The 27,365-nt window shown below is 37.0% G+C and overlaps 3 protein-coding genes and 1 pseudogene across 6 annotated transcripts; 2 read left to right on the forward strand and 2 right to left on the reverse strand.

Moving 5' to 3' along the window:
• The first annotated feature begins 2,225 nt into the window (after positions 1–2,225).
• Positions 2,226–4,799, forward strand: LOC104779549 (putative Myb family transcription factor At1g14600). 4 transcript variants are annotated; one of them, XM_010503914.3, is made up of 6 exons: positions 2,226–2,687; positions 3,121–3,197; positions 3,302–3,338; positions 3,690–3,840; positions 3,966–4,110; positions 4,412–4,799. In XM_010503914.3, exons 1-6 carry the CDS (start codon positions 2,507–2,509, stop codon positions 4,652–4,654), a joined length of 834 nt encoding a protein of 277 aa, XP_010502216.1. In that variant the 5' UTR covers positions 2,226–2,506; the 3' UTR covers positions 4,655–4,799. The 4 variants fall into 4 exon arrangements, with proteins under 4 accessions (XP_010502216.1, XP_010502217.1, XP_087365839.1 ...); XM_010503915.2 differs by having other exon boundaries at positions 2,273–2,687; positions 3,969–4,110; XM_087509713.1 differs by having other exon boundaries at positions 2,293–2,687; positions 3,693–3,840; positions 3,969–4,110.
• A 436-nt stretch (positions 4,800–5,235) lies between these two features.
• Positions 5,236–6,967, forward strand: LOC104779550 (uncharacterized protein At4g15970-like). Its single transcript, XM_010503917.3, has 4 exons — positions 5,236–5,542; positions 5,698–6,069; positions 6,156–6,637; positions 6,733–6,967. Exons 1-4 carry the CDS (start codon positions 5,246–5,248, stop codon positions 6,803–6,805), a joined length of 1,224 nt encoding a protein of 407 aa, XP_010502219.3. The 5' UTR covers positions 5,236–5,245; the 3' UTR covers positions 6,806–6,967.
• Positions 6,968–13,220: 6,253 nt separating this feature from the next.
• Positions 13,221–14,000, reverse strand: LOC147945204 (uncharacterized; annotated as a pseudogene).
• A 454-nt stretch (positions 14,001–14,454) lies between these two features.
• Positions 14,455–15,026, reverse strand: LOC104779551 (protein DOWN-REGULATED IN DIF1 11-like). Its single transcript, XM_087509053.1, has one exon. The coding sequence runs from the start codon at positions 15,002–15,004 to the stop codon at positions 14,516–14,518; it is 489 nt and encodes a 162-aa protein (XP_087365179.1). The 5' UTR covers positions 15,005–15,026; the 3' UTR covers positions 14,455–14,515.
• Positions 15,027–27,365: the final 12,339 nt, after the last annotated feature.

Here is a 27,365-nt window from a genome sequence, read left to right on the forward strand (position 1 = left end):
TGATAAAAAATAATAATTTGTTTGTTAACAGTATATTTGTTTGTTACAGTATTAATTTAATCAACTTAATTAGATATGTCTATTAATTTAATATTAATATCATTAACAAAATAATGAAATGATATTTTACCCGTGTAGCACCGAATTAACAAAAATTTAAATTTATATTAGTATCTACTCAAACACGTCGTGTCATATAACCCCGTCGTGTAATATTTTAACTCGTAGTACACCATGAATTGTAATGTACTAATGTGTATAAACATAATAAGCATCATTATAAGTATGATAAAATTAAAAGACATGAACGGAAAGATGATACCTTATCAAAAGGTAACGATAGATTATTGATCGGTTTATTTTATAGTATAATCGGAAATTAGTCTCAATCCGTGGAAAAGTGATTATTTTTTGAGATTTGTTTGCCTATATATGGTTAACTAAATATTTTTTAGAGATTTTATTTTATTCTTTCAAATAACTTGTTTTAGAAGATCTTAAATCAAGATTAAATCTTTGAAGGATATATTTTTGTGTAAAAGAGAATTAAGATTATTCTCCTAAAATCTTACGAAAATGAAGAGTTACAGATTAAGACTTTCAACGTGATGTAACATATATCTAATACAAATTAATATTAATTGTTTTATAACCTATTTGTAATCTACTATTAAAATTATATAGTCTATAAATTTGAAATTGTGTACTTCTGTTTTATTAAATAGGGGAGGTGCATGAATGAGATGAACGAGAAGAAAGGCAAAGCATAGTAGTTAAAGGTCTTAATATAATTTTTGATTACGTCTGATTTTAAAATCTGTCCACAATAAAATAATATAATTTCATTTATATTGAAGTATTGAACCCATGGTTAGAAAAATTGGAGAAATCAGTAATTATTGTCGGCTACCATATAGGGGATATGATGGTTTTGATTCGTCTTCGATGTATTCCAAAGCAACGATGAAAAAAAAATAAGAAGAAAAGGTGTTAGACACATAGAGCCAGAGAATGGGGACAAAAGATATATACTTTGGGTAAAATAAATAATTCTTATTAGTATTATTACTTAATAGGGAAGAGAAAAAAAAAAATGGGAAATCAAATTGGAGAAAAAAATGAGTAAGGGAATTAGCTAGGGGGAATGAAGTCAAAACGGTGGTCCAAAAGACATAACGAAGGACCATTGTAAAATTTGTTGATTTATTGAAATCAGAAAGTTTAACACGAAACCCTACAAAATAAAAAACAGAAATGAGAAAAAAAAAATAGAAACAATAATTATGCTATGGTCAAAGCTAAGCAGTTGGGCTATTTTTAATTTTAATTTAAATTTAATTCATTTTGGCCTTAAGTAAAACCTAGCTGTGGTGAAAAAGAGAGAAAGTTAAAAATTAGAGGAAACTTCTTCATTTGGGTAAATCCCATATCCCTATAATGTAATTTATTGTGTTATAAATTAAAGAAAATTTGTTTTCTTTCAATCAAACAACGGTGTTTAATTGTTTTACATGCAAGTTGTGTGAATATATATATATAGCCTTGTGTAGATCTCTGGTACGTTGTTGATATGCAATGATTATCTTATATTTAAAGAAAAATATTTAAGATAAATAATAATTGAATGGGGGGGGGGGGGGGGGGGTCAAGAGTCAAGACTAATGCAACCAAAGTCAAATGGGATTTTTCGTATGATTACCACTTTTGTTGATTAATATATATCATTTGTTTGCATACATATAGGTCAAAAACACATGTCACACCTCCTTCTCTCTCTTGTTGATCTTTAATTCTTTTTTTATTTGCTACTCTAAATTGTCTAGATAAGTGACGACCCAACCATAAACCATAATCAGATTATGAATTTTTTTGACTTTATGATATACTAATTCACGTATCATCAACCCGTCACGTATGTCATGGAATTAATTTCATAAACAAAACAATATAATAATTGTCTCTTCTATTGGAGATTTGGAGATTTGGAGAATTTACATCATTAACACAATTTGGTAATAAAACCAAAACCGTACGTAAACTATTAACATATCTTTAATTAGCTTAGCTAGTTACACTTTGTAGCTCTAAAACCAAACTAACAAAATCAATATAAATCCGAAATTAAACACAACTAACTACAACGTGAATATCCGGGGAAAAAAATGAATGAAAACTTTTTTCTAAAGTGATAATAATTAATAAAAAAAATTTGGAATTATGCAATGTATAGAGAGAGGTTTTATAGTATGAGTGAATCCAAAAGAGACAAAGAGAATAGATGGAAAAAGAGACAGTCATGTTTTAGAAACCTCCAACAAAAAAACAAAATCACAAACACACAAAATAAAAAAAAAGGGACTTGCTCTTCTTTTATAATCCCAAAACCTCACACCTCTTACCTCAAATCCTCTCTTCTCTTACTCTTCTCTCCACAGAACCAACAAAAAAAAAAAAAAAGCTTTTGTTTTTTTTTTCTTCTTGGGGTTTTTAGCTTTGGGTCTGAAAAATGGGTAGATGTGGTGGGAGAAACGGTAACGGAAACGTTACTGGCGTTGGATTTAAGGGTAACGGTGGCGGTGGCGGTGGTGTAAGGCCTTACGTACGGTCTCCGGTTCCTCGGCTTAGATGGACGCCTGATCTTCACCGTTGTTTCGTTAACGCCGTCGAGATGCTCGGTGGTCAATACCGTAAGTTTTCGAAAAAAAAAATCAAAACTTTCGTTACTTTTGTTTGATTCATATATCTTAAAGTTACGATTTTTATATCATAAACTGTCTCATCATCATATCATCGTCTTCATAATCATAAAGAATCAGTTTTTTTTTGAAGCAAGTCTTTACATTTTTGTTTCAGTCTTATCCTAAAGTTTGGATTTTTCTCTAGATTGATTGTTCTATAGAAAGTTTGGAAAATTTCTCATTGTTTATTATGGTCGTCAAGTTATTGAATCCAAAACACGCTTTTGCTATTTTGTTTCATTCAGATTATACATATTATAAAGTTTGGATTTTTTTGGTTTGTTTGTTTTTTTTCATGAAAAAAGTATTCCATAAAGAAGAATCATCATAGTCACTTTTTTGATTTATTTTGTTTTTCGTTTGGTTGGGTATGATGAAACAGGAGCAACGCCAAAACTTGTTCTTAAGATGATGGACGTGAAGGGACTCACCATTTCACATGTCAAAAGCCATCTTCAGGTTTTTTTAACTTTACCAAACATCATCAAGTTTCTTTTTTTTCTTAACTTATTCATAATATTAAATCACTTTTATATGATTGTTTTGATCATAATATTAACCAGATGTATAGAGGATCTAGACTCACTTTGGGGAAACCAGGTAATAATTTTTTTACAAAATTCTTTCTTTTCTGTAAATTTATCACAAGGGAAAAAAGAAGTAGTGAAATGATGAATTTGGGAAAAGAATGGGACCGTTGAATATTAATTTGAACTGTTAACATCAAAACAAAACAATAATAATAATGGGATGGAATTTAATTATTTTACTGTATCTGTTTGTAGTATGTACTATTGGTCTAGTGTCATGATTCATAAGACAATTGTCATAAATACATATATTTTTTTTTTTTAAAAAGAGAGAGAGATAGAGAGTAGAAGAACAGGAGAAGAAGAGAATATTCATTAATATGATGGTGTCTCATTTATTATTTATTTTTGGGGTTGGCAGAAGAAGAAAGCTCATCATCATCTTCAATAAGAAGAAGAAGAAGAAGACAAGACAGTGAAGAAGATCACTTGTCTTTACACTCAAGGAATGATTGTCTTTTGGGTTTTCACTCTTTTACTCTTTCTTCACATTCTCCTTCTCTTCTTCTTAGGTATTTTTATTCATTTATTTATTTATTGTTTTCTGACAAGTTCTTTTTTTCTTTTAATTTCATTTCAGTATCATAATATACTTTTTGTTTGTCTTTATTTGAATTGTCCTTTACTGGTGGTGCAGCAGCAGAGGAGGAGGAGGACGACGAAGAGCAGAGCAGACGACTTCAGACTCTGGTTATCATGATGTTGATGATCATGACTTTCTTCCCATCTTCAACAAGACGATAGATACGACGACGTTTCCATCACATCACCTCCTCCCCAAGGTTCATTATTTCTTTCTCTTTCTTTTTTTTGTCAACAGAGTTTTTGTAAAAAAATATTTAATTTTTATAGGGTCAATGCCAAACCAAAATCTAATCCGGTTTACAGTCTTAACCGGTCTGATTTATACTCTGTTCAAATCCAAACCGATTTTTCCGGTTTAAGTATCATTATGATCTCATCGGTTTGGATTTAAGGCTTGGTTTTTGAGTATCTATTAAACCGGTATGATTCAAACCGAGGTAAAATCCAAACCGATTCTAATCAGGTTTAGTAACTAATCTCGTCTTGTGGTTCTTTTAGGAAACAGAGGAGTGGCGGGAACAAGAACAAGAACATGAAGAAGGAGAAGAAGAAGAAGAAGATTTGTCGTTGTCTCTGTCGTTGAATCATCATCATCACTGGAGAAGCAACGGATCAACGGTGAGCGAAACGAGTGAAGCAGCAGTCTCAACTTGTTCTGCACCATTCGTCTCCAAAGATTGCTTCGGTTCTTCTAAGATTGATCTTAATCTTAATCTCTCGATTTCTCTCCTCGGTAGTTAATTTAAAAGTAAGCGTAAATCTTTGTTCTTATTAGATTCGTAGGTTCAGTGAAAACTATTCCGATGTGTTCTTTTGAAACTAGGATTTTTATGTTTTTCGAGAGATTCAAAGTTTATTAGAAATCTTGAAAAATATAATTTATGAATCCAACCGACAATGAAACAAACAGATCCAAACGCTGCATTTTTTTTATCTATAAAGCATAATATCATTAAAACGCCGCGTTTTATTATCAAGATCCTACGGTATAGAAGGTTTCTTGTTTTTTCAAAACATAAGATCCTACGGTAGAAAAAAATAATTTCCAATAAACGCAGCGTTTTGATATTTGGAAAATAAAGTCATTAAAACGCAGCGATTTAATTTCAAGATCTGACGGTAGATAATATTTTGACTCATCAATCCTACGGCAGAGATAATTTAGAAGAGTTTATCATTATTATTATTTTTGAATTAGAGTTCTAACCGTTTCTCTCTTCACAAAATTGTAAAAACGAATTAAAAAAAAAAAATCAAAAAAGAAAAAAAAAAAAATTGAAACAACCTTTATAACCGCCTCGACGATGACCAACGTCGTCAACGTCGACGAAGATGATGAATCTATCGAACCGTTTCAGCTCCAAGTCCAAGACGGAGAGCGCCAACGATTCTTCTTTCTCCAACGGCGACGATGAGAATCGTTCTTCCTCCGCAGCTCCCGTCGTAATGCCACCGTGCTCCTCCGCCAATGTACTCCGAGCCGTTCTTTTACTTTCCGTCGTCTTCTTTTGCTTCGTCCTCTACAGAACCTCTGTTTCACTCAACAACGTCGCCCATGGCTCTTCCTCTTCGATGCTCTCTCGCATTTCTCCCTCTCTCAATGATTCTTCTTCTTCGGCTCCGCCTCCGGTGAGTGTTCTTTCCACTTCGTTTCTATATTTGGTGTTCGATCTTTGACTTAACTAGAGTTCGATTCTAGGGATTCGATTTGGTTCTTCCATGAAATTGGATTCGATTTTGGTTTCAAGTTCTGTATTCTGAATCTTGGTTTTTGATTACTTAAGGAGGAAGTTAAGGAACCTAAGCTAGAAGATGTTTTGCGTAGAGCTGCAACGAAAGATCGTACAGTGATATTGACAACTTTGAATGAAGCATGGGCAGCTCCAGGATCTGTGATAGATCTCTTCTTTGAGAGTTTCAGAATCGGTAAAGGAACAAAGAAGCTTTTGAAACACTTGGTGATCATTGCATTGGATGCTAAAGCGTATTCACGTTGCAAAGAGTTCCATAAGCATTGTTTCAGACTTGAAACAGAAGGTGTTGATTTCTCTGGTGGCGAGGCTTACTTCATGACTCGCTCTTACTTGAGAATGATGTGGAGAAGAATCGATTTCCTTCGTACTGTTCTTGAGATGGGTTACAACTTTGTTTTCACGGTATGTTTAATTTCTTGGCAACTGAAAACAAGAACTTTGTTTTTGTTGTTCTGTTGAGTGATTTTATGAGTTTTGTGTGTTTACAGGATGCTGATGTGATGTGGTTCAGGAACCCTTTTCCACGGTTTTACAAAGATGCTGATTTCCAGATTGCTTGTGACCATTACATAGGAAAGGCGAACGATCTAAGGAATAGACCAAATGGAGGATTTAACTTTGTGAGATCAAGTAACCGAACGATACGATTCTACAAGTACTGGTATGATTCAAGGATCAAGTACCCTAAATACCACGACCAGAATGTTCTGAACTTCATCAAGGCAGATTCTTTCATCTGGAAAATCAGGCTTAGGATTAGGTTCTTGAACACAGCTTATTTTGGTGGATTCTGTGAACCAAGCAAAGATTTGAATCTTGTTTGTACAATGCATGCGAATTGCTGCTTTGGCTTGGAGAGTAAGCTTCATGATCTTAGAATCATGCTTCAGGACTGGAGAGATTACATGTCTTTACCACTTCATCTTAACCAATCCTCTGGTTTCACCTGGAACGTCCCACAGAATTGCAGGTTCTTTTAATCTATCTTCTTTTGTCATTTTTTTTTGCTATCTTTGAGACTGTTATAGTGGATCAATAGAACCTTTTGTTTCTTGTTTTTTGCAGTCTTGATTCACTTCGTTTGATTGATTCTAAGGATGAAGAAGAGAGCAGATCACCAAAAGAATCTAAACAGTGAAGTGTGTGTGTCTTACAATGTATATAGAGAAACTGTTTTGAGATTTTATTTTGCTTTCACACGAATGAAAATAGAAATATAGAAGATAAGGTCTGTAAAATGACCAATCATTCTTAAAGACAAAATACATAACACAATTGGTTTGCCCATTGTCCCAAAGAACTCTTTCTCCTCTCTAATTTTGGCGGCAAAAATAGTTTCTTGAATTTACAAAGATTTTTTTTTTTTTTTTAAAGAAAAAAGACATAGGAGTATTTTTAAATATATATAGCAATATTTTCTAGCAAGAGGTATGTGTTCAAATTGTAATCTCTAATTGCAAGAGTCCAATAGCCGTTTGTTAATTGTATGGTGTTGTGAATTCAGATGAACACAAACGAAAGACTTTGAAAAGATAAAACAGAGTGTTCTTTTGAGGCAAATAACCCTTTGTCTAGGGTTTATATTATTAATCTGATGAACAACCTTATAAACCCCTAGTTTCTTTATATAGGCTCAAAAACCCGATACAATAGGAAATAAAAGATCTTGTGAATCTTCTAGAATCTATTACACCGTAGCCGTCTACACCCCCAAAACCCTAACCCTAAGTTGCCTTGAGTCGGTCTCTACAAAAGCCTAGTAAAAGCCCAGTAAAAGCCTTGTACGTCTTACACAGTCTTTTACATCTTTGTAGACGTCTTCAGAGATTTCAAGTCACTTTAACAACAAACTCCACCTTGACGACAAAATCTCATTGACTTCAACTTCAACTCCTTGTTAGCTTTTGGGGGAACCTTTTGTCTTCATCTAGCAATGAAAGACCTGGAGCAAATCCAAGCAGTGCTTGAACTTCTCCATGGTGACTGGCTTGGTCAACATATCAGCTGCATTCTCAGACGTGTGCACTTTCTGCAGTAAAATCACACCAGAAACTGATAACTCTCTGATCTTGTGATATCTTACCTCAATGTGCTTTGTCCTACCATGATACACTTGATTCTTTGCCAGATATAAAGCACTCTGACTATCACAATGTAGCTGAACTCCACCTTTCTCAACACCCAATTCCATTACAAGTCCTCTAACCCATAATGCCTCCTTAGCTGTCTCTCCCATTGCCATGTACTCGGCTTCAGTGGTTGACATTGCAACAACAGACTGCAACACAGACCTCCAACTTATAGGTGCTCCAGCAAGAGTAAATACATATCCTGTTGTAGACCTCCTGTTATCATGATCACCTGCATAATCTGAATCAACGAAATCCACGACTTTTGCCTTGCACTCATGTCCTCCAAACATGAGACCACGATCTGTAGTACCCTTCAAATACCTGAGAATCCATTTCATTGCATTCCAGTGCTCCCTCCCAGGTTTAGACATGTACTTACTGATTTGACTAACAGCTTGAGCCAAATCTGGTCTTGTGCAAACCATCGCATACATCAGACAACCAACTGCACTAGCATAAGGAACTTGTGCCATGTTTCTGATCTCCTCATCAGAAATAGGGCACTGACGTGCTGAGAGCTTGAAGTGATTCGCCAGAGGAGTAGACACATGTTTTGCATTCTTCATGTCAAACCTTTCAAGTATCTTCTCTATGTAGCTTCTTTGAGATAACCACAATCTCTGAGAACTCCTATCACTGCGAATCTCCATCCCAAGAATCTTCTTTGCAGCACCAAGATCCTTCATCTCAAACTCTTCTCCCACTAGCCCTTTCAACTCAACAATATCATCCATATTGCTTCCAGCAATGAGCATATCATCAACATACAACAGCAAAAATATGGGAGAATTATTACCAACGTTCTTCACATAAACACAACAATCATACTCACATCTCTGGTACTTTATCTACAACATGTAAGTATCAAAACGTTTGTACCACTGTCTAGGAGCCTGCTTCAGCCCGTATAAAGATCTTTTCAGTCTGCATACAAGCTTCTCCTCTCCAGACTTGACAAACCCTTCAGGTTGCTCCATATAGATCTCTTCCTCCAAATTCCCATGGAGAAACGCTGTCTTCACATCCATCTGCTCAAGATGCAAATCCCAGCAAGCTACCAGTCCCAACACAACACGGATGGACGTGTGTCGAACTACAGGGGAGAAAATCTCGTCATAATCAACCCCTGCCCTCTGTGAGTACCCTTTCGCTACTAGTCTTGCCTTGAAAATCACAACTTCCTTCTCAGAGACTCTTGTTTTCCTCTTGAAGACCCACTTGCAACCAAATGCTTTCTTCCCCTTTGGAAGTGTTGTAAGCTCCCATGTCTGATTCTTGTTCAGACTAACTGTCTCCTCTGTCATAGCATCAATACATTCTTCCTTTTCAGGACTGTTAATAGCTTCACGAAAACTTGATGGATCATCTGTACCAATCATCAGAGCATAGCTAGCCATATCTTCATACCCATATCTGACAGGTGCCTTCACTACATGCTTTTCCTTGGTTGCAGCCAAACTCCCCTCTGTACGTATTTGATTATCCTTCTTCCCCACCTTAGGAGACTGCTCCACCTCAGGAGAATGCTCATCTGCTTCCGCTGCTGGTCTAGCTTCACTAGAATCCTCTTCATCCTCCGCTATCTCTGAACCAGTATTAGCCTCAATGGTCACAGGAACTCGTTCTGAACTCGCCTGCAGCAGCATGTACTGCGCATCAAACACCACATCTCGGCTGATCACTATTTTCTTAGCCTCAGGATCCCATAACTTGAAACCTTTCACGCCTTTCTCAAAACCCAGAAAAACGCACTTCTTGGACTTCGAATCCAACTTTGACCTTTCGTTGTTGGGAACTAACACATAAGCTAGACATCCAAAGATTCTCAAGTTTGATAGATCAATGTCTACCCCAGTCCATACCTATTCAACAACCTTTCCTTCTAAAGAAACCCTTGGCAATCTATTGATGAGGTAGACCGCCATGTATACGGCTTCAGTCCAGAAGATCTTCGGGAGTCCTGCATTCAACTGCAAACACCTTGCTTTCTCTGCAATAGAACGATTCATCCTTTCACTTACACCGTTTTGTTGTGGTGTTTTCCGCACTGTAAAGTGCCTCTGAATACCCTGCTCCTCACACAACTTCTGAAACTCTCCATTTGTATACTCTGTACCATTATCAGACCTTAGATACTTCATCTTCCTCCCTGTTTGGTTTTCCACTTCAGCCTTCCAAATCTTAAATTTCTCAAAAACTTCAGATTTCTGCCTCATGAAGTAAACCCAAACCTTCTTAGAAAAATCATCTATAAAGATGACATAGTATCTGCTTCCTCCTAATGAATGTTCTTGTGTAGGCCCCCACACATCAAAATGCACATAGTCTAAAAGACTCTTTATGGTGTGTAGACCTATCTTGAAAGATGCCTTGCACTGCTTCCCCATCACGCAGTACCTAAAAAACTCCCATCTTACAATTTTTCAAACCATCCAGAAGACCTCTCTTGTGAAGTTCAGACAAACCATGCTCTCCAATATGCCCCAACCGCATATGCCATAGAGCTGTGTTATATGATTCAGTTACCACGGCTGCAGCTCCACCTACAGCCACGTTTCCAAGTAAACGATAAACACTCCCTGCTGTGAGCTGACCCTTCATCAACACCATATCTCCTTTGCGTACTTTCACACAGTTATCATCATCAGTTACGAACCTGAATCCGTCCCTGTGAAGTGTACCAAGAGATATCAGATTCTTCTTCACTGCTGGAAGATGCCTCACTTCAGTCAAAATCCTGAAAGTGCCATCATGCATCCAAAATTTGATCTGTCCAATACCAACAACGCTGCAGCTTCTATCATCAGCCATTTGAACAGTTCCAAAATTTCCAGCCTGATACGTGTCAAACCAATGCTTGTTTGAAGTCATGTGGAATGAACAGCCTGTATCCAATATCCAAGAATCTGTGTGATTGCTTGTAGTCACTGCAAGCAACTCGAACTCGACCTTCACTGCGTCCACATTCACAGAATTAGATGAACCTTCTGTCTTGTTCTGCTCCTTGTTCAGGGGACAATCTCTCTTATATAGTGTCCTTATTTCTGACACTTATAACAGATTATCTTCTTCATCTTGCCACCTCCCTGCTTTCCCTTGTTCTTCTGTACTCCGGTACCCAGAGTTATACTCACATATAGTCCATCACCTTGAGGGTTGTCACTGCTACCACCACCATGCTGTTGGCGTCGGTTATGATGTCCAAGCAGCGAGTCTGTAGCCGACTGCAGACTTATCGTCTCTTTGTCAGCCAATAGTGCAGTCACCAACGTCTCATATACAGGAGTCAAAGAACACAACAGCAGCATGGCCTTATCCTCGTCCTCGACTATAACACCCACACGCCCTAGATCTCCAGCGATCTGGTTGAATTGGTTAATATGCTGGACCAGATTTGCTCCTTCAGCCATCTTAAACCAATACAGCCTCTGCTTCAGGTATAGATTGCTAGATGGGGACTTCGACATGTACATCTTTTCTAGCTTATCCCAGATCTCTTTTGAATATCTGAGATCTAGAACCTGATGCACGACTTCATCTCCAAGACATGTTCGTATCATTGAACCCGCCTTCTCCCTCATCTCATCCCAGTCATCCTGCGAGCTCGCTACTGGCTTTGTGTCTAACAAAGCTTTCTTCATCCCTTGCTGATTCAGCATGTCCTTCACCCGGGTCTGCCAGATACAGAAGTTTCCTGTTCCATTGAAACGTGGAACCTCAAACTTCACGGAACTCGTCATTGAACCTGGCGCTCTGATACCAGTTGTTGTGAATTCGGATGAACACAAACAGAATAAGAAAGACTTTGAAAAGATAAAACAGAGTATTCTTTGAAGCAAATACCCTTTGTCTAGGGTTTATATTATTAATCTGATGAACAACCTTACAAACCTCTAGTCTCTTTATATAGGCCTCAAAAACCCGATACAATAGGAAATGAAAGATCTTGTGAATCTTCTAGAATCTATTACACCGTACAGGCGGCTGCGCCGCCTACACCCCCAAACCCTAACCCTAAGTTGCCTTGAGTCGGTCTCTACAAAAGCCCAGTAAAAATCTTGTACGCCTTACACAGTCTTTTACATTTTTGCAGACGTCTTTAGAGATTTCAAGTCACTTTAACAACATATGGTTACTGTCAAATTGTAATCTGTAAATGCAAATAAACCAGGACATCCTAAGTAGTGCATGTAAAGAGATTTTATCAAGCATTGTGAACGTAAACAGATTTATGAAATAAGAAATTCTAGAATTAAGCAATATACCCAATGACCAGAAAAACAATTTATTGGAAATTGTTATATGAGAAAAATGATCTATCGGATCTTGTTTCAAAGTACGCGCGTGGTGGCAAATTATATATATATGAACTAATTTTGCTATCGAAAAAAAAACAAATTAACTAATTTTGATTTGTTAAAATGTACTCCTTCTGTTTCACAAAGAGTGTCATTTTGGAGTATTTTCTTTGTTTCACAAAGACTGTCACTTTATATTTCCAATGTGATTTTTAATATCAAATTTTGTAATTTACCTTTAACCCAAAACTTTTTCTATTAGATATAATTCAAGTTTTTCTTAATTTGTGTGTAATTGGTTAAAATGATATTCTTTGTGAAAACAGAGGGAATATAATCAACTATATACTGTATTTATAGAATGAAACATATCGTACATAGAAGCTCCCTTAACATGAGTCAAAAAAGATTAACGCTAAATGTTACTGTCAAATTATATACTTTTTAGTGTTGAGCCAATTACTATGCATTTCACTAATACGTTAACAATTAACATTTGATTAGCATATCTATTATAGAATTGAATTCCAATATCATTTGGCCAATCGAATTCTTGTTGTTATACTTTCGTGTAGAGATATGCTTGGCCAATCCAATCAAAGCATATACAAACAGTAGAAATACTTTCGTGTAGAGATATGCTTGGCCAATCGATAAAAATTCTGAGCTTTGTACCAATCATAAGAAAATTTGTGGTCTTGCCTGCCAAGAGTGGATATTAGGAGAGGGATCCATATTAACTTATTAAGGTATTTTTTCAGCGAATCACATATTACGGGTTAATCGGGTTAAATGAGTTGGGTATTTTGGTTAATTGGGTTTTTGGATTGGTGGTTAGCATTGAGTCGCGTCGGTTCTCGGTTTTTGAATCGCAAAAAAAATCTGCCAAATTGAACTGAAATCGAATTCTTGCAAGATCTAGCATGAAACATTTTCTTGGGCTTGCGACAACAAATGATGGTGTTAAGCAATGAATCAAATTGTTTTATTATGATTTTTATTTTTTGACAAAAAATATCTAATAGAATTAGTTAGTATTATTGTTCATATATTTTAAAATGTTGGTATAATATAAGCAATTTAAACCATTATATAATAATAATAATAAGTTTAGTTATATTTTTTAACCAGAAAATGATGAAGGAGCATCAATTTCAGTAGAACATCTGTTCCATACTTTATTAATTTTGAAAAAACTTTTATAATTATAACGTTTGAATTCATAGCTTTGAAAAATGAATTTCATAAATTCCATTAGATATTGCTTTCCAGCTTTCACTACCCCCACACAACAATCCCTTGAAGCACGTTTGTTCACAAGAATTTCAGCTACCACTTTTTCAAAACATAGAAAGGCAGAATTTGGAGTTTTGTATCTCGTATTTTTACCGCAGTTCATATAATATAATTTGTATGCTCTTTTGACATCTTTCCATAAATATTGGTATTCTATTCAATTGAACTCGGTGAAGTTGCATATAATGCCGCATCAAACTCGTCATTTGACATGAGTGGTGGCTCGTCATTATCCTCTTCAACAGCCAAAGTTGGATGAGAAAGCAATACCAAAACCATGATTACAGAAAATATCATGAAAATAATTTTATTCTCCCCATTTCAAAATATCTTGACTAATTCTTAATTGGGATTTCTTTGTTTTTATGCCACCAATTGAGGATTTTGTATGTATTATAGTGTCGAATGTTCATCAATGTTATTATTAGTTACCTTTCATCAAATAATGATAATAACATATTTATTTCTCTCCCAATGATATATTATCAGTTATCAACATAATTTATATCTTTTGACGTTTTACATCATTCAGAATATGGCTCGTTTAATGCATTTCAGTTTATGAAAATATGTAATAAGTTGCATAAAATTCATAATTGTATATCATAGATAGAAAACTGGTCTTTAATTCTTTATATATTTTTTTTTTATTTTAATCTTCATTAGTAAATATTGAAATGTTTGTATTCGAATGAAGTTTGCAAAGATATTGATGAAGAAAAATAATTAAAGAAGTAAATAAATAACTAAAATAACATATCTATTTTAGATTTCAAAAGATAAGAATATTCGAATAAACACAACTCTACAATGAACAATTGCAATTTTACAAAAAAGAATTGTTACAATAATAATCGAAACTTTTAAAACACACATTTAGAATTTTTATGTATTTTTTAGAAAATTATCTAAAAGGTATGATTGAAGAAACACAACTTTTGATGGTATATATCCAGATTGCTATTATATATAGATTAGTTAGTAGTACTGTTCAAATATTTTAAATTGTTGGTATAATACAAGCAATTTAAATTATATAATAATAATAATAATAATAATAATAATAATAATAATAATAATAATAATATTAATAATAATAATAATAATAATTTGTTACATTTTTTAACACGAATATGATGAAAGAGCACCAATTTCAGTAGAACATCTGTTCCATACTTTATTAGTTCTAGAAACCCTTTTATAATTATAATGTTTTAATGAATAGCTTTGAAAAAATAATTTCATATATTCCATTAAACATTGCTTTCCAGCTTTCACTACCCCCACACAACAATCCCTTGAAGCATGTCTGTTCACAAGAATTTCAGCTATCATTTCTTCAAAACATAAAAATGCGGAATTTCGAGTTTTGTATCCCGTATTTTTACTGCACTTCATAAGATAATATATATCCTCTTTTGAAGTTTTTCCATAGATATTGGTATTATATTCGATCGAACTTGGTGAAGTTGCATATAACGCTGTATCAAACTCGTCATTTGACATGAGTGGTGGCTCATCATTATTCTCTTCAATAGCTAAATTTGGATGAGAAAGCAATACCAAAACCATGATTACAGAAAATATCATGAAAATAGTTTTATTCTCCATTTTAAAATAGATTGACTACTTCTTAATTGGGTTTTCTTTGTTTTTTATGCCACTAAACGAGAATTTTGTATGTATTTATAGTGTCGAATGTTCATTAATGTTATTATTAGTTACATTTTATCAAATAATGATAATAACATATTTGTTTATTTATCTCTCCCCAACAATATGTTATCAGTTATCAACATAATTCACATCTTTTGACGTTTTACATCATTCACAAATATGGCTCGTTTAATGCATTTCAGTTTATGAAAATATTTATAATTTAATACTTCTATAAATTAATAAACACTATAAATTAATAAATTTTGCTTGTCCCAAGTCGGGTCAGTGTAAAAAATAACAAAATTCGATAAGATAATAAGATAATAATTTTTTTGAAATTCTCATGTAAAATATAGTTCCAATAAAACAAAACATCGTACCACCAAACATCGTACCACAAAACCACAACAATAAAACCAAGGAGCTGCGTAGACAAATCATATATATTACTTAGAAACGTGGGGTTAAAATTTAACGATGTTACATGATTCTGTCACGCTTATACACGTCCGTTAATCCGTAAGTATGAATCTACTAACACTTCTATAAACGAGTATTTTTTATGGCAAATTTAAATAAACGAGGTATTTTTCTTCCAATAAAATAACACGAGGTATTAAACGTCCAAATAAAAAATAGATGACGGTTTTTTCGGGTATTTTCCCGTTCTATAGACTATTAAAATACAATGATTTATATTATTATTCATAATTTTTTAGTTATGTATGTTATGTGTATAAGATAATATGTATAGTATTTGTAATTTTTTGTCAATAATGTTTTCTAAACATTAAAAATTCAATTTTTTAAAAATAAAATTTATAACATTTGAAAGTCTAATCTTATTTAACTAAAATTGTCTCAATTTATATTTTTTTTTTTTAAATTAAACAATTCAAACATATATCTATAAATTAATAATTATTAATTTCCATTATAAATTAATATTTATTAATTTATAGATAAATTAATATCACTATAAATTAATAAAATGTGATGGTCCTAACATTATTAATTTATAGAGGTTTATGGTATATTAACAGACCAAAAATGAATTGGATAACGAGAAATCCAAATACCATTAAATAGTTGATCGAGATGTTATGCCAAATTATTTCCACATAATGGTATACTATAAATTCTTGGCAAAAGTATCACGGATTGCCATTACAAAAAGAAAAAACAATTGCTACGAATTGAAGAATGTGTCATTTTCAAAAATTTATTTAAAACTTATGATTTTTGAAGTAAATTTCAAACTATGTATAAAACATTATTTCAAAATTATTAAAATTTAGAAAATGTATAAACCATACGTAAAAGTAAATAAATCCGTTTAATTATCTAGATTCTCGAATGTTGTCTGGGTGAGTCTCGGAGGTTGGTCAGGTGTGTGTGTTGCACTGAGCGGTGCTGGATGTAGATTCCTCGAACTGTGTGGTAAAAGGCACGGTATACATTAACATTGAGTTGGAAGCAACATGATCTATGCATGCCGTAAATCATAGCATGTTTGTGGTTCGTTTCAGACCGGTCATGGTGTTGGTCATCCTCATATCTTGTTTGAATTGATGCTTTGGAATTGGATCAATTGGAGACAATGTACATGCTTCTTACCATAACTATCCAAAAATAAAATATGGGGCATGCTATAAGCTTATAATGAATGTAAGGCTTAAAACAAGCTGATGCATTTGCTAAGATTACATCAATTAAGTGACAAGGTAACCTTAGCAAATGCATCAGCTTGTTTTCTGCTAGTACGAACTGTGTTAGGCTTCAAAACGAAATTTTTACACGATTAGGATTAGATATTTTATTATAGGCTTATAGCATGCCACTAATTAACATAAAATACAATTGGGATATCCTAGCAGCATACTCCTCGTCAAGAAGTCCATTTGCCGCTTATATATAATGCTTAGAAAATGCAATCATGGCATATATATTTGTATATTGGTATGGAGTTAATTTTGAGTACTATTGTATTGGTGGCATTATCGAAACAATGTACATATTCATATGTAACATGATATGGATTGAACGATACTTGAATATTAGATATTATCATCCCAATGACTTGCAATATTTCATCATTGTCACAGAAATTAGTTTGCTTCATGATGCATCTAAACATAATAATTTACCGTAAACTCTTTCAGGTATAGGAGATAACTGAAAAAAAGAAATTAAAGCCTAACTTATATTTAGACGTTGAATGTCGAGTTATGGATTATGTTATGTACTATTAGACTGATGCGTGTGATTTTTCGCTTCAAAATCTTTTACCTTAAAAGACCACACGATGGCTGCAAGTGCACAACTAATCAATAGTAGTATTTAAGGATCGATCCCACAGAGGAATTGTTGTTTAGAGAATCCGTCGGAAGAGATGTAAGGCTAGAACTCAATAAAAATGGGTTTTGGTTGTCACGGTCGTAGTAAGCAATAAAAGTAAATAAAAAGCAAGTAAAATAAATAAAACAAGCGTTGGGCATCAAGGGGAATTGCAGGAGATCAATGATCTATCTATCTATAAAAGTTTAGGATTAGTTTGTTTATTTAAAACTCGGGCTACGAAACACGAATGAACCGTTAACTTATAGGTCACAAGCTAACCGTCTAAGATCCCTATACTCCGAGACTCAACTTTCGCAGGCAACAACGCATAGATCAAACCATTTAAAACATGTTTGATTCTAATCCATAAAGTTCCATAGGTAAGTGGTATGTGCTTCCTATGACACGACACACATCTAAGCTAGGTCAAGCACACATGCAAGTTTTTGGCGATGCACACACACTTTAGATCATAGTTAGTTCATGAGGCTAACTTAAAGCATTAAGCAAAGACTTAGAATTAAAGTATAGAATAAGCATAATATAAATCTAACAAACCCTAAAAATTGCCACCTAAACTAAGATCATCTCCTCCCTTTGATTATCTCTTTAAACCTAACTAGAGAACTACTCTAGCATGTTTAAGGGAATCATCAAAGCTAGGATGAATAAACTCATAAACATAAAAAAATAAATAGAGAAAAAGAGTTTAGATACTACTTCAATGATTGTCAAACAAAGTGTAGGATTTTCTTCCATTAGAGACAAAGAACAAAGCAAATAGAATAGAAAGAGTTTGTGAACTTCAAAACTTCGAGAGAGGGACGAGAGAGGGCTTATGGTCGTCAGCTGCTCCTCTGGTCGTGTCTCGTGGCTGCTCCAAATTGTGCACACTAAACCCTAGGTTTAGATGAGTATTATAGGGCTTTGAAGGCTTAGAGTTTTGTAAGGGTAGAAACGTCTTTTATTCTTGAGTGCAGGACAAGGGGCGGCTGAGAAAGGTTCTGGACCGTCGTGACTCCTCCAGACCGGGCCGCCGTGATAGTTGCTAATCGGGCCGTCATTAAAGTCCATTTGGCTTCAAACTTATCTTCTCGTCGGTTTATGACATGTTTCTGTAAATTGGGCATATCTTCCTGGTGAGTGAACAGATTAACTTGATTCTACTTTGAGGAGAAAGATGACTCTTCCAGCTTTCCAGAGACACCAAGAACGTCAAAATGTAAGTTCTGAAAGTTCTTCAAAAGTGGTCCGTACTGTAAAGCTCTGAATCTGTCCTGAAACGTATTTTCTTTGTCCTTTGGTCTTTTTTGCTATAAAACATGTAAAGCCTTCTTGAAACCTAAAATACTTGATAATAGACATTAAAGTCTTGAAATCATATCAAAATCTTCCTAAATGCATACTAAAATTATAGCTAAAATGGGTAAAATAATGATGTTATCATAGACTATTTGGTTGAAATTAAAGCTTTACTTGTAAACTATGTTCGCTTATGTTTAATTTGGTACAACAGAGGCTGTGATAACAAAGTTGTAACCCATTTCAAAAACATACATAAGAAAATTGATTCCTCTCCACATCATTTTCAAGTAAGAACGAGTCATCATGAAATAAGCCTTTCCACCGGAGAATTCAACATCTTCTTTTTCAAGTAATGCTTATTGTAGAATTGGTTATCAAACTGCCTTGCTTTATTGATCTGCTATGAAATAGCTTATATACACGACACTACTAGGGTTTACACAACCGTTTTAGATGTGACTCAAACGTAACAAACCCAACAATATAAAGCCCAACTATACATATGATCTATCCCTCAATACTCTCCCTCACGTTGGAGCGTGAAGATTCTGAACGCTCGCCCAACTTGGACATGATATATCCGCATATTTCTTGTTAGTACATACGTGATGAGTAAATATATCCGCCAATTTCTTGTTAGTACGTACGTGATGAGTAGAAAGCATACCATTGAGAACGACATCCTAAAAAAACATGACAATCATTTTCAATATGCTTGGTTCCTTCACGGAAAACCGGATTAGAAGCAATGTGGAGAGCAGCTTTATTATCACAATAGAGATGAGCTGGAGAAGACTGTTTGACACCTAATCCTGTCAACAACTTGCACAACCACATAATTTCTTTTAAAGCGAAAGCCATTGACCTATATTCAACTTCGGCCGAAGAATGAGAGACAACATCTTGTTTTTCGTTTTCCAAGCAATAGGTGAACCACCAAGCAACACAACAAAAGCACTCAGGGACCAACATGTTAAAGGACAAGATGACCAATCATAATCACAGTACACGAGAAGAGACAAGTCTTGATCAGCTTTGAGAATAATTCCTTGACCCGGGGACCCTTTGAGAAAACAAACAACACGCAATGCAGCATTCCAATGAGCTTCTCTTGGATTTTTCATGAACTGAGCCAAAACATGAACAGAGTAACTTAGCTCCGGACGAGCTTTTAAAGGATAGAGTAAACGACCAACCAGTCATCGATACAGTTGAGGATCAGTGAGAAGTGGTCCATCATCAAGAGGAAGCTTGTGATTTTGTTCAAGAGGGGTAATAGCCGGACAAGCAGCAATAGTACCACTATTAGCAAGAATATCCAACGTGTACTTTCATTCGGATTAGAAAATCCCCTCCATACCATGACTGACTTTAATACCAAGAAAATATTTAAGCGTGCCCAAATCTTTCATAGAGAAACATCTTCCGAGACACTCTTTGAATTTTTTAATCATGTGTCCATTGTTACCCGTAATGATAAGATCATCGACGTATACGAGAACACGTAATTGAAATGTCTTTATGGGAATATTTGAATAAGGAGTAGTTATCATAGGATTCCACAAAACCAAACTGAAGAAGAGAGTTAGATAACTTCTTGAACCACCAACGAAGAGCGGAGACAACATGTTGAGAATGACGGAAACCCAGAGGAAGCTTCATATACACTTCTTCATCCAAATCACCATGAAGAAACGCGTAGTGAACGTCCATTTGGTAAACATCCCTTCTATTTGCGCATAACCAGAGAAAATGTCTCATTGTAATCCTCCCCTTTAACCTGATTATTACTGTAACACCCGTGAACCAAGGAAGAATTTTGGGGGTGGGTGTCGAGCGACACCAGAGGGGTGTCGGTCTACACCAACAATCTCCCAGGTTCAGCGGTTTAGTTTTAATCGTTGGTTTGATGCGGTTTTGTTTAAATAACCCTAGGGCTCGAGTATATAAGTTATATTTCGACTCCCTTGTTAAAGGGAGGATTGGTGGTTCTAGAGGAAAGAAGGCGAGAGAGTTGTTGTGCTCTCACTTGGAAGGGAGGATAAAGGAGATCCATCCTCGTCATGTATAAGGAGAAGGATGTGAGCTTGGTGGTGGATTGAGAGAGACAAGGGCCTCCTTGTCTCTCTCATGGTTGCTATCGAGGTAACTTGTGTTCTTTGGTGCTTAATTGATTAGGAAATCAATAGTTGTGAAGGATTAGGGTTTTGTGGCGAAAAGGAAGTTGAAGGAAGGCTCTGGTCGTGGTTTCTGGGTTGGTGTCGTTCAACACTATGGTCTGTGATGGCTACTTTGGGACAACATTGGAGGATGAAATGGAGTCTGTTTTAGCTGAAATTTTGGTGGGGAGATTCGTGGTGCTACAAGATCCATATCCAACGGTGGGTTTGGTGAATGAACGGTTGGTTTGTGTTATGGCATAGGCGGTTTTGTGGTAAGGTTGGGGTGTCATGCGACACTAAAGTGGTTTCGGTCGACACCAACATGTTGTTATGTGTTTGGATCGTAGGAGAACGGCTGGAGTTAAGTCTGGATGAGGAGAGATCGACGGAAGTGATGTGGTGGGTGTCAGTGTCTACCGACACTAGGAGAGTATCGATCGATACCATGTGTGTTGGATCGCAAGTGGTGTGTTGGGTGATGATTGACACCAGGTGGAGGTGTCAATCGACCTTGGAGGAGTTGATGGTGAATTGGAGTATTTGTGGGGAAGTGTTATCCGTGGCTGGACTGAGTCAAATATTCCAGCCCACCTCGCTTGTTACTCGGTCGCTAGGGATGGTTGGCTGTGCTACTTAGTAGGTGGGCATTTAAACCAAACCGAACCAAACCAAACTGAACCAACCGAACTCAAACCGACCTAAACCAAACCCAATACTACACTCCAACTGATATATCATGGTTTTTAGGTGTTCTTAACCATGATATAAGGAGTCTTTTGATGTGTTTTTAGGTTCTTTGTGAGTCTTTACATATTTTATAGGATTTAGCGTGGATGGGAGCATAATAGAGCAAAATAGGAGGATTTGGAGCACATTCAAGCATTGAGGCTAAATTGTGAAGTTGGGAGACGAATTTAGAAAGATGCATCGACCAATGCAACTTATGGAATCGATCGATGCAGAGCCAAAGAAGAAATCAGAAGTTTTCCCAAAAGTTTTGAAGATTTACAAAGCTGCCCCAAAGTTTTCCATATTTGCATCATTAGTCCCTACACGTATTTTAGGAATATAAATAGATTTTCTAGGTCATTGTTTTAGACCTAAGCTTTATTTTTCCCTGCAGCTTTTGAGAGAGAATCCTGAGAGATTTTGAGAGAGTTTTTGGAGAGAAGAATCAAGACTCCTTCAGAGAAGATTCAGAACTCCTTTACTTCTTCTTTTAATTTCTTAATGATATCTATTTTATTCATGGTTTTTGTTTCATTGATCATGTCTGAGTAAATCTGTTTGTTAGGTTTATGGTTTCTCATTAGGGATTTCATGGATTGTTAGATTGATTAATTGTTTGGATTCATTATCTTTCTTGTTCTTCACCATAGGTTGTTCTTAATGCTAGATCTTTGATTAGTCATCTGGATTTAGAACTTATGATTATTAATTGATATGAGAATATAATTAATTTTCTTGATAAAAATCTTTCGTGAGCAATATTACTTTTTACAAAGATATTTGAATTAGTGATTTTGTGAACTTATCTAAACTTGATTTTATTGCTGGTTTTAACTTGAATTTTGCAAAGAGATTTGGATTTTCGTGTTTTCAAACTTAGATAATATTTGCTGTGAAAACTAATTTATTTATATTTGTGTTTAGAGTTCAATAACGGTGCTTAATTGTTGAATCATGCTTTCTTAATTAATTCATCTAATTTTCCATGATTTCCTGAAAATTTCCCTAGGCCTAGCGTTTGTTCCTATTGATTTACAACTCTTTTATTTTCTGTTTTTGCATTACTATTTAAATTACAATTTTGGTTTAGCATAATTAAAAGATTATTAAATATATTGTGTGAATCTAGAGTCCTTGTGGATTTGATCCCTAAATACTACAATGATCTCTTAATTTGAGAGAGTAGCTCTAGGGTAAATTTGAGCATATCACCAACCATTCGGTTATGTTTATTCTCAACCCAAATGGTTTGGTTTGGTTTTAAACCGAATCGAACCGATAACCCAATGTATTTTTTAAATTAATTAATAAGATTATTAAAATTATAAATATGTGATCTTAACTATGACCACTTGCATCTGGTTTCTATTTTACTTTTTTTTTTAACTTTTCTAATAAAATTAACTAAATATAAATAGAGATTTAATTATGTTTAATATTAGGTATTTAATTTTAATTTCCTACTTTTTCTAATTTTTTTGATTAATTAACTATTATAAAACCATAATCAATTTTATTTTGTTACATTAATTGATTTTTAAACCGAACTAAAACCGAACCAAACTAAACCAAACCAAACCGAATCGAACCAAACATAAACCGACCCGAACAGAAACCAAACCAAACTAAACTAACTTCGGTTGAGTTTGGTTAGAGTTTTACCAAAACCGAATAAACCAAACTGAACCGAACCCGAACCGAATCCAAACTTAAACCGAAATGCCCACCCCATACTCAGTAACTTGATGAGGTGGGGTTTGGTGTATTTCTGAAAAATTTTGTAAGCAGTGATTTCCATGCCGGTTGTCTCGTCGGAATTATGGGGTTTCAGTGAGATTTTTCCCGTGGATTGGAAATCCGGGTGCGGTTGTTTCAATTACCAAGAGCGACAAGATGAGCTTTGTAACGTTCGATCGAACCATCAGAATTGTACTTGGTCTTGTAAACCCACTGAATACCAAAAGCAATTTTACCTGGGGGCAAAACATCCCAAGTCCTTTTAACTTCAAGATCATCAACCTCTTTTGTCATAGCAGTATTCCACACTTTTAAGCTTGACAACTTCTTTAAAATGCTTAGGCTCGACGTTAGTTGTGATAGCAGCCTAGAAAGCCCTGTGACCTGGAGAAAAATGTTCATCGGAGATAAAATCTATCAAAGGATAAAGCAGAGTACCTGTAACAACCCGTCCCGTGGACCCCACTAGCCTCACTGCTAGCCCGCTAGCCTCACTGCTAGCCACCCAAATGGACCCCAAGCTGGCCCTGCAGGGCATCGATCCTAACCCATCACTGCGGAAATCCACATCCACCAGTAGGTTATTGGTGCGCCAGACGTTCCTCGAACCCTGGTCCCTACCCTTTAACAACCTTCCCACAGGACAAGCTGTCACCAATTGACCTGCAGATCAATTGGTGGCAACTTGTCCTGTGGGAAGGTTGTTAAAGGGTGAGGACCAGGGTTCGAGGAACGCCTGGCGCACCAATAACCTACTGTGGATTTGGATGAATAGTTCCATTCCACGGTGATGGGTTAGGATCGATGCCCTGTAGGGCCAGCTTGGGGTCTGTTGGGACGGCTAGCGGGGGGCTAGCAGGGTCCACGGACGGTCCGTTGGGGCAGCTAGCGGGGGGCTAGTGGGGTCCACGGGACGGGTTGTTACAATAAAAATCGATTTTTATGTGACAACCCGTCCCGTTGACCCCACTAGCCCCTCCCCCCCGCTAGCTTGCCCCCATAGGCCCGAAGCTGGCCCTGCAGGGCATCGATCCTAACCCCTCACTGGGCAAATGGAACTATTCATCCAAATCCACAGTAGGTTATTGGTGTACCAGGCGTTCCTCGAACCCTGGTCCCCACCCTTTAACAACCTTCCCACATGACAAGCTGTCACCAATTGATTGCCTATGCTTCGCGGCAGTTGCGGGTGCATGAAGGCAACTATCCTACTCATGATTTGGAGATGGGTGCTGTAGTTTTTGCCCTGAAGATTTGGAGATCTTATCTTTATGGTGCAAAGGTACATGTGTTCACAGATCATAAGAGCCTGAAGTATATATTCACTCAGCCTGAGTTGAATTTGAGACAGAGGCGGTGGATGGAGCTTGTGGCGGATTATGATTTGGAGATAGCCTATCATCCTGGTAAGGCTAACACGGTTGCAGATGCTCTGAGTCGGAAGAGGGTAGCTTCGGCTCAGGAGCAGGAGATGGAGTCTCTGGTAGGGGAGATCAGTGCTTTGAGCTTGTATGCTGTTTCACAGGAACCGTTGGGTTTGGAAGCAGTAGATAGAGCAGATCTTCTGAGTAGGGTGCGGTTGGCTCAGGAGAAGGATTTGGGGCTGGTGAATGCCTCTAAGGATGTGGATTCAGAGTATCAGGTTTCAGAAAATGGTACTATCTTGGTGCACGGTCGGGTTTGTGTGCCCAAGGATGAGGAGTTGAGGCAGGAGATTCTAAGAGAGGCTCATGCGAGCAAGTTATCTATTCATCCAGGAGCGACTAAGATGTACCGTGATCTCAAGAGGTACTATCATTGGGTCGGGATGAAGAAGGATGTAGCTAGTTGGGTTTCGAGGTGTGATGTGTGTCAGCTAGTGAAGGCTGAGCATCAGGTTCCTGGCGGGTTACTGAAGAGTTTACCCATTCCTGAGTGGAAATGGGATATGATCACCATGGATTTTGTGGTAGGATTTCCAGTGTCACGGACCTTTGACGCTATTTGGGTCATTGTGGACCGGTTGACTAAGTCAGCACATTTTCTGGCCATTAAGAAGACTGATGGAGCAGCGGTCTTGGCCAAGAAGTATGTGAGAGAGATAGTCAGATTGCATGGGGTGCCAGCGAGCATTGTGTCTGATAGGGATTCTAAGTTCACTTCGGTGTTCTGGAAGACATTTCAGGCAGAGATGGGCACTAAGGTGCATATGAGTACAGGTTATCATCCCCAGACAGATGGACAGTCTGAGAGGACGATCCAGACGCTGGAGGATTTGCTGAGGATGTGTGTGTTGGATTGGGGTGGCCATTGGGCAGATCACCTGAACCTGGTAGAGTTTGCTTACAACAACAGTTATCAGGCGGGTATTAAGATGGCTCCTTGTGAGGCTTTGTATGGGAGGCCATGTCGTACACCATTATGCTGGACTCAGGTGGGGGAGAGGAGCATGTTTGGTGCTAGTTTTGTTCAGGAGACCTCAGAGAAGATTCGGGTTCTCAAGCTGAACATGAAGGAGGCTCAAGATAGGCAGAGGAGTTATGCGGATAGGAGGAGGAGAGATCTTGAGTTTCAGGTAGGAGACAGAGTGTACCTCAAGATGGCCATGTTGCAGGGTCCGAACAGGTCATTGTCAGAGATTAAGTTGAGTCCGAGGTATATGGGTCCATTCAGAGTGATTGAGCGGGTTGGACCGGTGGCATATAGATTGGAGTTACCTGAGGTGATGCGTGCATTCCATAAGGTTTTCCATGTGTCTATGTTGCGGAAGTGTCTCCGTGAGGGAGAGGAGGTGTTGGCTAAGATTCCTGAGGATCTTCAGCCTAACATGACATTGGAGGCGAGATCAGTGAGGGTTCTCGAGAGGAGGATCAAGGAACTTCGGAAGAAGAAGATTCCTTTGATGAGAGTCCTGTGGGACTGTGATGGTGTTGAGGAGCAGACTTGGGAGCCTGAGGCAAAGATGAAGGCAAGGTTCAAGAAGTGGTATGAGAAGCAAGCCGCGACTTGAGCTTGTTTAGCCGGGTCCCATCTGTAATCCGTGGCTGGAGCGGGAATGGAGTATTCCAGCCCATCTCTCTTGTTACTCGGTCATTTGGGGTGGTTGGTTGTGCGACTCAGTAACAAGATGAGGTGGTGTTTGGGGTACAAAGTTTCCGTGAGGCGGGGTTTTGGAAGAAAGTTCCTGGATTAGAAGTTTCCAAAAGTGGGAAGTTTCCAAAAGTGGAAAGTGCTAAACATGGAAAGTTTTATGTGAGTTAGAATTTGTCCATTTTAGCGGTGGAGAGCCTTAAAGGGGGCTCGTGTGTGGCCTTAGTGGCGGACTTTTGAGTCAGTGTGCCGTGTGTGGCGGTCTTTTTGGACAATGTGTGGTCTTTGTGACGGGCTTTTTAGCCAGAGTGTCTTTGTGACGGTCCTCTTTAGGATATTTGTGTGGCCTTGGTGGCGGTCCTTTTTAGGACATTTGTTTGGTCTTTGTGACGGGCTGTTTAGCCAGGGTGTCTTTGTGATGGTGCTTCGGGACAGATGGTCTTTGTGACGGTCCTTCGGGACAGATGGTCTTTGTGGCGGGCTTTTTAGCCAGAGTGTCTTTGTGACGGTCCTTCGGGACAGATGGTCTTTGTGACGGTCCTTCGGGACAGATGGCCTTTGTGGCGGGCTTTTTAGCCAGAGTCTTTGTGACGGTCCTTCGGGACAGATGGTCTTTGTGACGGTCCTTCGGGACAGATGGCCTTTGTGGCGGGCTGTTTAGCCAGAGTGTCTTTGTGACGGTCCTCTTTAGGACATTTGTTTGGCCTTGGTGGCGGTCCTCTTTAGGACATTTGTTTGGCCTTGGTGGCGGTCCTCTTTAGGACATTTTGTTTGGCCTTTGTGGCGGCCCTTGTGGCAGGTATATGATCCTTGTGTGGTCATGAGGTATTCCAGTGAGGGGATATGTGGTTGGTAGGACATTGAGATGTTTTACGCGAGCCACGGGAAGGAAACCTGGATAGGGATAGGACTCAGACGTGTTCAGAATCGTTTGCTCGCGACTCTTGGGGGACTTAGGTTCTCCTAGTACT

Source organism: Camelina sativa, chromosome 4, assembly GCF_030686135.1.
Source record: "Camelina sativa cultivar CO46 ecotype springtype chromosome 4, ASM3068613v1".
NCBI lineage: Eukaryota > Viridiplantae > Streptophyta > Magnoliopsida > Brassicales > Brassicaceae > Camelina > Camelina sativa.